General features: G+C 46.3%; 1 protein-coding gene across 5 annotated transcripts in view; it reads left to right on the top strand.

Annotated features, from left to right (window-relative positions):
• osbpl1a (oxysterol binding protein-like 1A) overlaps positions 1-12,803 on the top strand; it is a 242,783-nt gene that overhangs the window by 138,239 nt on the left and 91,741 nt on the right. For all 5 annotated transcript variants that reach the window (XM_038808561.1, XM_038808559.1, XM_038808562.1 and 2 more), the window contains one exon: positions 3,670-3,832. In XM_038808561.1, coding sequence (XP_038664489.1) covers positions 3,670-3,832 — 163 coding nt within the window. The remainder of the gene's footprint in view (positions 1-3,669; positions 3,833-12,803) is intronic.

Here is a 12,803-nt window from a genome sequence, read left to right as displayed (position 1 = left end):
ACTGCGCCACCGTGCTGCCCTCGGCTTTTTTAATTTTAGATTTCCAGCATCTGTAATATTTGATTTTTGCATCAAAATGATCTGTTGACCTGAGGAAGTGAGGTGAGGGAGTCTCGGAACTCTCTCGTTTTCCCGTTCTGCCCCTGTGCCTCCATGCTTTTTGCAGTTGGGCCCAACGCACGATCAACTGAAAGTTTGGTGTACTTATTATTTGGGTTTGAATAGATCCTCACTTCCAAAACACCAGGTGGAGTTTATTTGCTGTACAATAGCAGTGCTTCTTGTAACTGTATCTACTCCACCGAGAGGTAGTCGCAATCTCATGTCGATCATAATACTCGATAAATCGTTGGATACAAAGTGTCGAGGAACAGAGGGAACCTTGAGGAGCATGACCACAGATCTGTGAAGGTGGCCGAACAGATAGATACGCTGGTTGAGAAGGAATATGGGATACTTTGCTGTTGTTGACCGAGGCACAGAATAGAAGAGTTGGGATGTGAAGCTGGAACTGTATCAGTCACACGTTAGATCACAGCTTGAATACTCGGTACCGTTCTAGACAGCGGAAACTCTACTTAATCAAACTTGATTTCACAACACCCCAATTTTTCTTTGAAGATTAATATTCCGCACCTGATATAAACCAAGACTTTCCAAAGTTGGAGAGGCTTCATTCTATGGCTACTAATTTATCTACATTTTACTTATTGGAATACTGCGTACAGTTTCTGGGATACTGCGTACAGTTTCTGGGATACTGCGTATATAAAGTTTCCGGGATACTGCGTACAATTTCTGGGATACTACATGCAGTTTCTGGAATACTGCGTATATACTGTTTCTAGGATATTGCGTATATACAGTCTCTGGGATACTGCGTATATACAGTTTCTGGAATACTGCATATATACCGTTTCTGGAATACCGCGTGTATATACCGTTTCTGGAATACTGCGTATATGCAGTCTCTGGGATACCGCGTATATACAGTTTCTGGAATACTGCATATATACAGTCTCTGGAATACTGCGTATATACAGTCTCTGGAATACTGCGTATCTACCGTTTCTGGAATACTGATTATCTACCGTTTCTGGGGTACTGCGTATATACAGTTTCTGGGATACTGCGTATATACTATTTCTGGGATACTGCGTATATACCGTTTCTGGAATACCGCGTATATACCGTTTCTGGAATACTGTGTATATACAGTCTCTGGGATACTGCGTACGTACAGTTTCTGGGATACTGCGTATATACAGCTTCTGGGATACTGTGTATATACAGTCTCTGGGATACCGCGTATATACAGTTTCTGGAATACTGCATATATACAGTTTCTGGGATACTGCGTACGTACAGTTTCTGGGATACTGCGTATATACAGCTTCTGGGATACTGCGTATATACAGTTTCTGGGATACTGCGTATATACAGTTTCTGGGATACTGCGTATATACAGCTTCTGGGATACTGCGTATATACAGTTTCTGGGATACTGCGTATATACAGTTTCTGGGATACTGCATGCACTCTCTGCCTCAGATGGCGGGGGATGGGGAGGGTCGCTTAATATTTTTTAAGGTGGAGGTAGATTAATTCCTGTAAGGCAAGGGAATCGAAGGTTATCGGGGGTAGATGGGGAATGCGGAATTCCTCAAGAGGGGAAAGCAGCCTATTGTCATCTGGGACTACGGCGAATTTACTTTTTTACTTTGTGACCTCTCATCTGTCCCTCGTCAGGTATTACTTTGGAGATCTGTGAATCTAACCCCCTGAATGGAACCTGGGTAAATTTAAACCAATACCTTATCTCAAAATTGAATCTTGATTTACAGATGCTAATGTTCGGTCCATTTTGAAACCAAAGTTTCAATTACCCTCCTTGTCGTTTTCTTTAAATGTTGTTGCACTGTTTGCTCTTGTAACTTCTGTGACTGATCCACCTTGTATTAAAGTTTAGATAGTGCAGTTCTCCGATCACTCCTGAACTTCACTTGAGGTCATTTGTGATTCATTCTGAAAAAGGGAGAATGTGCTGCATTATCCTGTTGTTACCTGGAATCAAACTAATAGAGAACATTGGGAGCATTCAGCAAGTTGCACAGTAATCTGTTGTTGAATCCTTTGAGAACTTACTGGAGAAGCCCATGTGAAGGGACAGAGCAACGTACAGCAGGCCCCAGCTATTCATTTTTCTGTTTACCACAGATGCTGCCCTGAGTGTTTCCAGCATTTTCTAGATTTGTGAGTCATGCCTGGATAATTGGGTAGCAGAATGTGTATTTACATAACGTCAACCAGCTGCTATCCACTGAAAACAATTGGGTTTTTAAAATTCATTCGTGCAGTGTGAGCGTTGCTGGTGAGGTCAGAATGTATTGCCCATCCCCAATTGCCCTCGCGAAGTTGGTGGTGAGCTGCCTTCTTGAACCATTGCACAGCACGTGGTGTTGATACACCCACTGTGCTGTCAGGGAGGGAGTTCCAGGATTTTGACCCAGTGACAGTGAAGGAGCGGCCGATATATTTCCAATTCGGGATAGTGAGTGACTTGGAGGGCAACCTCCAGGTGGTGGGGTTCCCAAGTATCTGCTGCCCTTGTCCTTCTAGACGATAGAGGTTGTGGGTTGGAAGCTGCTGTCTAACTTGGTGAGTTACTGCAGCGCAGCTTGTAGATGGTGTTCATGGCTTCCACTCTTCGTCGGTATTGGAGGGTTTGAATGTTTGTTGAAGGGGGAGCAATCTAGCGGACTGCTTTGTCCTGGATGGTGGTGTGCTTGTTGAGTGTTGCTGGAGTCAGGAGGTGAGTTACTCGTTGCAGTGTTCCCAGACTCTGATCTGATCTTCGCCCAGCCAGTTCAGCTTCTGGTCAACAGTAACCTCCAGGATGTTGATTGTGGGGGATTCAGCAATTGGAATGTCATTGAATGTCATGGGGAGGTGATTCGAGGTTCGTTCCATTTATGTTATGACTACATTATGAGTTCCATTTTGGTATTTACACTTCACTGTCTTGCAGATAACATGCTTCTTACATGCCTGGTGTGGCAATATTTTGCAAAACCTAATGGAAATTAGTATTTTTCCTTTCAAGGCTTGTGCCTCTTTGCTTTTCTTTATTTAATCTTGGCTGCGTTTGTTACTGAAGTGAACTGAGGTGCGTTGCACAATTGCGGTCTTGTGCATTGTGTGTTTGCCATTAGCCATCCTCCTGCTCGATTTGGGGGGGGGGGGGGGCAATAAAAACACTCGTGTTTGTGCTGGAGTTGAGTCTTAGTGTTTAAATTGGGATTTTAACGAGTTCAGTGAAGTTGAAAGAGATTCTGCTCTTTACGCGTTAAGACTGCGACGCGATTATGTACATTCAACAATTGAAGTCACTGCTCTTTTATGTATGAAACACAACGGCCAATTTGCACACGGCAAGATCCCACAAAGCCTAAAGATTAGGCCCGGATTTATTTTATTTTTGTTGCTATCCCCCCCCCCCCCCCCCCCACCACCGCGGGCTCTCATCTCCCCCTCCCCCTTCATGGGCTCTCTCTTTCTCCACCCCTCCCACTCCACGGGCTCTCTATTTGCCCCCCTTCATGCCCTCTTCCCCCCCCCCTCCCGTGCTCTCGCCATCACTCTCATTTTCTTTCTCTCTTCCCTCCCCAGGTGCATAATCTGCGACTAGCGCAGGAACAAGAGAAAAACAAAATCCTTTCCGAAGCTCTGCAGACTCTGGCCTGTGAACATCATGAACTTGAACAATCTTTAGTCAAAGGCTCCCCACCCCACAGTGTACTGAGTGATGATGAATTCTACGATGCTCTGTCAGGTCAGTGAAGAATGGATTTGCTGTGGCAGAAATCTAATTGGATTCAGAGTTCTACAAGCTGTACGTTTTGGCTTAAGCTTGGGAGTCACAGATCACCCAAAGCGGGGGTTGAGCTCATAAGTGATTTTTGAGTAATTTTTTCAGCAAGCATCAGTTAAAAAAATGACGCACAAGTCAAATTGAAAGGAAAGGTGTACAGCGCTGACAGGTGAGAATGCTTTACCACTCCTGGAGGACGGGAGGCGTGTTATGAGTGTTGATACGTCGAATTTCTGGCAGCAGCACTCTGCTCTCTAGTGTTATGAAGAATCTTGCTCTCCTGCCCACATATCCATGCTCGGCCTATTGCAGTGCTCCTGTGATGCCCAACGCAAACTGGAGGAGCGACACCTCATTGTTGCACGTTACAATCTTCTGGACTCAACTTTGAGTTCAATAACTTCAGACTGTGACCTTTCCCGTCCATCCTGTCTCCCCCTTTTGTGGTTTGTTGTTTTTCAGTCATCTCGGCTTGCCCCAATATGACCTCACCCCCTCCCCCACATGGCCACCTATCCCACATTGTTCAGTGTTGCTCCCATTGACACATTCTGTTACCTACCCTTTTGGCACTCTTCATCTCTCAGTGACACCATTAACACTCCCCTTTGTCAATCTCTCCTTCGCCACTGTTGTGTTATGTACTCTGGGGTAACTGGACTGCAACTGGATGTAGCTTTAACCAAAAGATACTCCAGACCTTGAAGTTAGTTCAATCTGACTTATTGAACCAGTAGCACAGTTAGAACATAGAAAAATACAGCACAGAACAGGCCCTTCGGCCCACGATATTGTGCCAAACATTTGTCCAAGATTAAGAATAAATTAATCTACACCCCATCGTTCTACCGTAATCCATGTACCTATACAATAGCCGCTTGAAGGTACCTAAAGTTTCCGACTCGACTACATAGAACATAGAACATTACAGTGCAGTACAGGCCCTTCGGCCCTCAATGTTGCGCCGACCTGTGAAACCACTCTAAGGCCCATCAATACTATTCCCTTATCATCCATATGTTTATCCAATGACCATTTAAATGCTCTTAATGTTGGCGAGTCCACTACTGCTGCAGGCAGGGCATTCCACACCCTTACTGCTCTCTGAGTAAAGAACCTACCTCTGACATCTGTCCTATATCTATCTCCCCTCAATTTAAAGCTATGTCCCCTCGTGCTGGACAACACCATCTGAGGAAAAAGGCTCTCACTGTCCACCCTATCTAATCCTCTGATCGTCTTCTATGCCTCAATTAAGTCACCTCTTAACCTTCTTCTCTCTAACGAAAACAGCCTTAGGTCCCTCAGCCTTTCCTCATATGATCTTCCCTCCATACCAGGCAACATCCTGGTAAATCTCCTCTGTACCCTTTCCAATGCTTACACATCCTTCCTATAATGCGGCGACCAGAACGGCACGCAGTACTCAAAATGCAGCAGCACCAGAGTTTTGTACAACTGCAACATGACCTCATGGCTCCGAAACTCAGTCCCTCTACCAATAAAAGCTAACACACTAAAAAAGCTAAAAGCTAATATTATAGATATGTGAAGAGAAAGAGATTGGTAAAGACAAATGTAGGCCCCCTACTGACCATAGGATATAGGAGCAGAATTAGGCCCATTGAGTCTGCTCCGCCATTCAATCATGGCTGATATTTTGCTCATTCCCATTCTCCTGCCATCTCCCCGTAACCCCTGATCCCCTTATTGATCAAGAACCTATCTATCTCTGTCTTAAAGACACTCAGTGATTTGGCCTCCACAGCCTTCTGCAGCAAAGAGTTTCACAGATTCACCACCCTCTGGCTGAAGAAATTCCTCCTCATCTCTGTTTTAAAGGATCGTCCCTTTAGTCTGACATTGTGTCCTCTGGTTCTAGTTTTTCCGACAAGTGGAAACATCCTCTCCACTTCCACTCTATGACTTCCACTCCAGGCCTCGCAGTATCCTGTAAATTTCAATAAGATTCCCCCCCCCCCCCCCCCTCATCCTTCTAAACTCCTACGAGTACAGACCCAGAGTCCTCAACCGTTCCTCATACGACAAACAGGGGAATGCATAATAACGGACAAAAAAAAATGGCTGAGCAATTGAATACATACTTTGGTTCTGTCTTCACAAAAGAGGACACAAATCAGATCCCAGAAATGTTGGAGAATGAAAGGTTTAGTGAGAGGGAAGAACTGAGGGAGATCAACATTAGCAGAGAAATGGTGCTGGGAAAACTGATGGGATTGAAGGAGGATAAATCCCCAGGGCCTGAGAATCTGCATCCCAGAGTGTTTAAGGAGGTGGCTCTGGAAATAGTGGATGCATTGGTGGTCATCTTCCGGGATTCAATAGATTCTGGAACTGTCCCTGCAGATTGGAGAGTAGCTCACGTCACTCCAATATTCAAAAAGGGAGGGAGAGAATTATAGACCAGTACGCCTAACATCGGCAGTGGGGAAAATTCTTGAATCCATTATCAAGGGCTTTATAGCAGAACATTTAGAAAGCAGTGGCAGGATCAGTCAGAGTCAGCATGGATTTATGAAGGGAAAATCATGCTTGACAAATCTGTTAGAATTCTTTGAAGATGGAACTAGTACTTTCATAAGGGGGAGCCAGTCAATGTGGTATATTTGGACTTTCAGAAGGCGTTTGGCAAAGTCCCGCATAAGAGATTATTGTGTAAGGTTAAAGCTCATGGGATTGGAGGACACGTATTGAGGTGGATAGAAAACTGGTTGGCAGAGAGGAAACAAAGATTAGGGATTAATGGGTCCTTTTCAAATTGGCAGGCAGTAACCAGTGGGGTACCACAGGGATCGGTGCTGGGACCCCAGCTATTCACAATATATATTAATGATTTGGATGAGGGAACAAAATATAACAAATCAAAGTTTGCAGATGATACCAAATTGGGTGGGAGGGTGAATTGTGACGAGGATGCAGGGATCCTACAGCAAGATCTGGACGGCTTGGGCGAGTGGGCAAACCAATGGCAGATGCAGTATAATTTGGATAAGTGTGAGGTTATTCACTTTGGAAGCAAAAACAGGAAGGCAGATTACTACCTGAATGATTGTAAATTGGGAGAGGGGAGTGTGCAGCGGGACCTGGGTGTCCTTGTGCACCATTCGCTGAAGGTAAGCATGCAGGTGCAGCAGGCGGTAAAGAAGGCTAATGGTATGTTGGCCTTCATTGCGAGAGGTTTCGAGTATAGAAGTAGGGATGTGTTGCTGCAATTATACAGGGCTTTGGTGAGGCCACACCTAGAGTACTATGTGCAGTTTTGGTCTCCTTCTCTGAGGAAGGATGTTCTTGCTCTCGAGGGAGTGCAGCGAAGGTTTACCAGACTGATTCCAGGGATGGCAAGACTGTCATATGAGAAGAGATTGACTAGGTTGGGATTGTTCTCGCTGGAGTTCAGAAGAATGAGGGGGGATCTCAGAGAGACTTATAAAATTCTAACAGGACTAGACAGGGTAGATGCAGGGAAGATGTTCCCGATGGTGGATGGGTCCAGAACCAGGGGTCACAGTCTGAGGATTCAGGGTAAACCATTGTGTAGAGATAAGGAGACATTTCTTCACTCAAAGAGTGGTGAGCCTGTGGAATTAATTACCACAGGAAGTAGTTGATGCTAAAACATTGAATATATTCAAGAGGCGGCTGGATATAGCACTTGGGGAGAATGGGATCAAAGACTATTGGGAGAAAGCAGGATTCGGCTGTTGAGTTGGATGATCAGCCATGATCGTGATAAATGGCGGAGCAGGCTTGAAGGGCCAAAAGGCCTCCTCCTGCTCCTATCTTCTATGTATCTATATATCTATGTATGTCTGATGTTGCTCCTGACATGCTCTCCTGCACAATTCATTGAACTAGGGTTGATCCCCTGGCTGGGTGGTAATGGTAGAGTGGGGGGGATGCCAGGCCATGAGGTTACAGATTGTGGTGGAATATAATTCTGCTGCTGCTGATGGCCCACAGCACCTCATGGATGCCCAGTCCTGAGTTGCTAGATCTGTTTGAAGTCTATCCCATTTAGCACGGTGGTAGTGCCACACAACACGATGGAGGGTATCCTCAGTGTGAAGGCAGGACATCGTCTCCACAAGGACTTGTGCGGTGGTCACCCCTACCGATACTGTCATGGTCAGATACATCTGTATACAGCGCATCACCTCCATACTCCCAGAACGCCATGATCCACTGCAATTCGCATACCGTTGCAACCAGTCCACATCAGACGCCATTTCCCTGGCCCTTCATTCATCCCTCGAGCATCTTGAAAACAAGGACTCTGACATCAGACTCCTATTTATTGACTACAGCTCCGCCTTCAACACCATAATCCCAGCCAAGCTCATATCAAAGCTCCAAAACCTAGGACTTGGCTCCCCACTCTGCCACTGGATCCTCGATTTTCTGACCTACAGACCACAGTCAGTAGGAATGAACAACAACACCTTCTCCACAATAGTCCTCAATACCGGTGCCCCGCAAGGCTGCGTACTTAGCCCCCTACTCTGTACACACACGACCGCATGGCAAAATTTGGTACCAACTCCATCTACAAGTTTGCTGACGATACGACCATGGTGGGTCTCGAATAATGACGAGTCAGAATACAGGAGGGAGATTGAGAACCGAGTGGAGTGGTGCAGTGACAACAATCTCTCCCTCAATGCCAGCAAAACTAAAGAGCTGGTCATAGACTTCAGGAAGCAAAGTACTGTACACACCCCTGTCAGCATCAACGGGGCCGAGGTAGAGATGGTTAGCAGTTTCAAATTCCTAGGTGTGCACAGCTCCAAAAATCTGTCCTAGTCCACCCACGTCGACACTACCACCAAGAAAGCACAACAGCGTCTATACTTCCTCAGGAAACTAAGGAAATTCGGCATGTCCACATTAACCCTTACCAACTTTTACAGATGCACTATAGAAAGCATCCTATCGGGCTGCATCACAGCCTGGTATGGCAACTGCTCGGCCCAGGACCGCAAGGAACTTCAGAGAGTCGTGAATACCACCCAGTCCATCACACAAACCTGCCTCCCATCCATTGATTCCATCTACACCTCCCGCTGCCGGGGGAAAGCGGGCAGCATAATCAAAGATCCCTCCCACCCGGCTTACTCACTCTTCCAACTTCTTCCATCGGGCAGGAGATACAGAAGTCTGAGAACATGCACGAACAGACTCAAAAACAGCATCTTCCCCACTGTCACCAGACTCCTAAATGACCCTCTTATGGACTGACCTCATTAACACTACGCCCCTCTATGCTTCATCCGATGCCGGTGTCTATGTAGCTACATTGTGTACCTTGTGTTGCCCTATTATGTATGTTGTTTTATTCCCTTTTCTTTCCATGTACTTAATGATCTGTTGAGCTGCTCGCAGAAAAATACTTTTCACTGTACCTCGGTACACGTGACAATAAACAAATCCAATCCAATCCAATCCAATCCTGTAGCAGGCAGGTTGGAGAACAAGGTCAAGTATGTTTTTCCCTCTTGTTGGTTCCCTCACCACCTGCTGCAGTCCCAGTCTAGCAGCTATTGTCCTTTAGGACCTGGCCAGCTCGGTCTGTGGTGGTACTACCCAGCCACTCTGGGTGATGGACATTGAAATCCCCACCCAGAGTATATTCTGCACCCTTGCCACCCTCAGTGCTTCCTCCAAGTGTTGTTCAACATGGAGGAGTTCCGATTCATCAGCTGATGGTGGCCGGTACGTGGTAATGAGCAGGAGGTTTCCTTGCCCATATTTAACCTGAAGCCATGAGACTGCATGGGGTCCAGAGTCGATGTTGAGGACTCCCAGGATGTTGAGTTACCTGGCTAGGATTTTGCCAGCAGTCGGCAATGTCGTGCCCCTGCGGTCGCTCCAGTTCAACTTGTCGCCTTTCTTGAAGGTTGTGATCATTCTGCAATCTTGAAGATCACGCTGACGCAGACCAATTTGGCCGAAATTAACCCCAACCTGTTGTTTCCTCAGATAGGATCATCGAACGGTTGTCGCACAATTTCTTCTTTCCTTTGACAAAACACCAAAGCTTCCAAACCCATCAGCTTCAAGTAGGAGTCAAGGTGAAGAGCTGGAAATGTCTCTCACTCCACATATCATGGGGCAAATGGCTTCCTCCAGCTCGTATTTCTTCCCTTCCTATTATCCCAGAGCTGTAAGAGATAGGATTTATAATAATCTGGAAAGGAATAATTTGATTACAGTCAACACGGTTTTGTGAAGGGTAGGTCCTGCCTCACAAACCTTATTGAGTTCTTTGAGAAGGTGACCAAACAGGTGGACGAGGGTAAAGCAATTGATGTGGTGTATATGGATTTCAGTAAACCGTTTGATAAGGTTCCCCATGGTAGGCTATTGCAGAAAATACGGAGGCATGGGATTGAGGGTGATTTAGCAGTTTGGATCAGAAATTGGCTCGCTGTAAGAAGACAGCGGGTGGTGGTTGATGGGAAATGTTCAGCCTGGAGTTCAGTTACTAGTGGTGTACCACAAGGATCTGTTTTGGGGCCACTGCTGTTTGTCATTTTTATAAATGACCTGGAGGAGGGCGTAGAAGGATGGGTGAATAAATTTGAAGATGACACTAATCATCTTAAGGATTTAAGGCTGTTTTCCTTAGAGAGAAGACGGTTAAGAAGTAACTTAATTGAAGCATACAATACAAAGTCGGTGGTGTTGTGGACAGTGTGGAAGAATGTTGCAGGTTACAGAGGGACATAGATAAGCTGCAGAGCTGGGCTGACAGGTGGCAAATGGAGTTTAATGCAGAAAAGTGTGAGGTGATTCATTTTGAGAAGAATAACAGAAAGACAGAGTACTGGGCTAATGGTAAGATTCTTGGTAGTGTGGATGAGCAGAGAGATCTCGGTGTCCATGTACATAGATCCTTGAAAGTTGCCACCCAGGTTGATAGGGTTGTGAAGAAGGCCTATGGTGTGTTGGCCTTTATTGGTAGAGGGATTGAGTTTCGGAGCCATGAGGTCATGTTGCAGCTGTACAAAACTCTGGTGCGGCCGCATTTAGAGTATTGTGTGCAGTTCTGGTCGCCACATTATAGGAAGGATGTGGAAGCATTGGAAAGGGTGCAGAGGAGATTTACCAGGATGTTGCCTGGTATGGACGGAAGATCTTATGAGGGAAGGCTGAGGGACTTGAGGCTGTTTTCCTTAGAGAGAAGACGGTTAAGAAGTAACTTAATTGAGGCATACAAGATGATCAGAGGATTAGATAGGGTGGACAGTGAGAGCCTTTTTCCTCGGATGGTGATGTCCAGCACGAGGGGACATAGCTTTAAATTGAGGGGAGATAGATAGAGGACAGATGTCAGAGGTAGGTTCTTTACTCAGAGAGTAGTAAGGGCGTGGAATGCCCTGCCTGCAACAGTAGTGGACTCACCAACATTAAGGGCATTTAAATGGTCATTGGATAGACATATGGACGATAAGGGAATAGTGTAGATGGGCTTTAGAGTGGTTTCACAGGTCGGCGCAACATCGAGGGTCTGTACTGTGCTGTTACGTTCTATGTTCTATATCCTGCACCAGCCGTGGGAAAGAGCACCCCACGCAAGCCCCATGCCCGTAACCCAGCAACACCATCCAACCTCTTTGGACACTAAGGGCAATTTAGCAAGTCCAATCCACCTAACCTGCACATCGTTGGACTGCGGGAGGAAACCGGAGCACCCGGAGGAAATCCACGCAAACATGAGGAGAAAGTGCAGACTCCGCACAGACAGTGACCCAAGCCGGGAATCGAACCTGAGACCCTGGAACTGTGAAGCGACAATGCTAACCACTGTGCTACCGAGCCATTTTCCCATGGCTCCCTCTGCACTGGGTCTGGGACCTGTGTTCGCAGGACAAGCAATAGAATATCTCCTCAATCTATTTTAAATCCTCATTCAAAGTGTCCGAATATTCAATTCAATGTAAAATCATGTGGTGATGTCTAACAGTTGAGCGGGGCGTTTGGGTTGCTGTGGTAACATATATGTTCCCGTGCATGCTGTAGTTTGGAGCTGTGGGTAGTGATGCCAAGGCTCCAACATTCTTTCCATCCCATGGCCAAGCAGGGCTCTCTCCCACTCTTACCGCCTGTCATTGGCACGTGCCGAAACAATTGACAGGTTGACCCTCAAACTATTTGGCCGCATGATGGACGCCCGTTCCTTGGTCATCAAGTGGAATCCAAACCTGGAATTTGCAACTCGGAGAGAGTGGCATCATCCACTTTGCAACAAGACCTTCCTGAGATAAGAAACTGAAAAGTAAATCAATTTAACTTTTATTCTTTCAAATCTCTTAACGCTAATTAAATCTGAAGTTATGAAAGTTCAGTGCCAGAGACAGTGGGCGGGTTTCTCCGCCCCGCCATGCCACATTTCTGCTCCGACCGGCTGGCGGGATTCGCCGTTACGCCGGCCGGTCAATGGGGTTCCCATTGTGGGGCAGCCCCACGCCGTCGGGAAACCCCGAGCGCCGGCGACACGGAGAATCCCGCCAGCAGAGAATCCCGGCCAGTAACTGTGAGTGAACGCAATGTTTAAACAATTAGGTGCACTGAGGTATAGAGTGAAGACAGGTGCAAAATATCTGTTCAATGAATCTGCCATTTGCTAACTTTTCATTATTAATTCCCAATTTTCCCGCTCTCGAAGAGGACCAACACTCACTCTAGTTGCTCTTTTCCTTTTTTATTTATAAATTGAGAGTACCCAATTATTTTTTTCCAATTAAGGGGCAATTTACTGTGGCCAATCCACTTACCCTGCACAACTTTGGGTTGTGGGGGTGAGACCCACGCAGACACGGGGAGAATGTGCAAACTCCACACGGACAGTGACAGGGGGGCGGGGTTGAACCCGGGTCCTCAGCGCCGTGAGGCAGCAGTGCTAACCACTGCG

This window comes from Scyliorhinus canicula, chromosome 10 (assembly GCF_902713615.1).
Source record: "Scyliorhinus canicula chromosome 10, sScyCan1.1, whole genome shotgun sequence".
In the NCBI taxonomy this organism is placed as follows: Eukaryota; Metazoa; Chordata; class Chondrichthyes; order Carcharhiniformes; family Scyliorhinidae; genus Scyliorhinus; species Scyliorhinus canicula.
The sequence above is the reverse complement of the archived record's forward strand: the minus strand, read 5'-3'. Positions and strand labels throughout refer to the sequence as shown.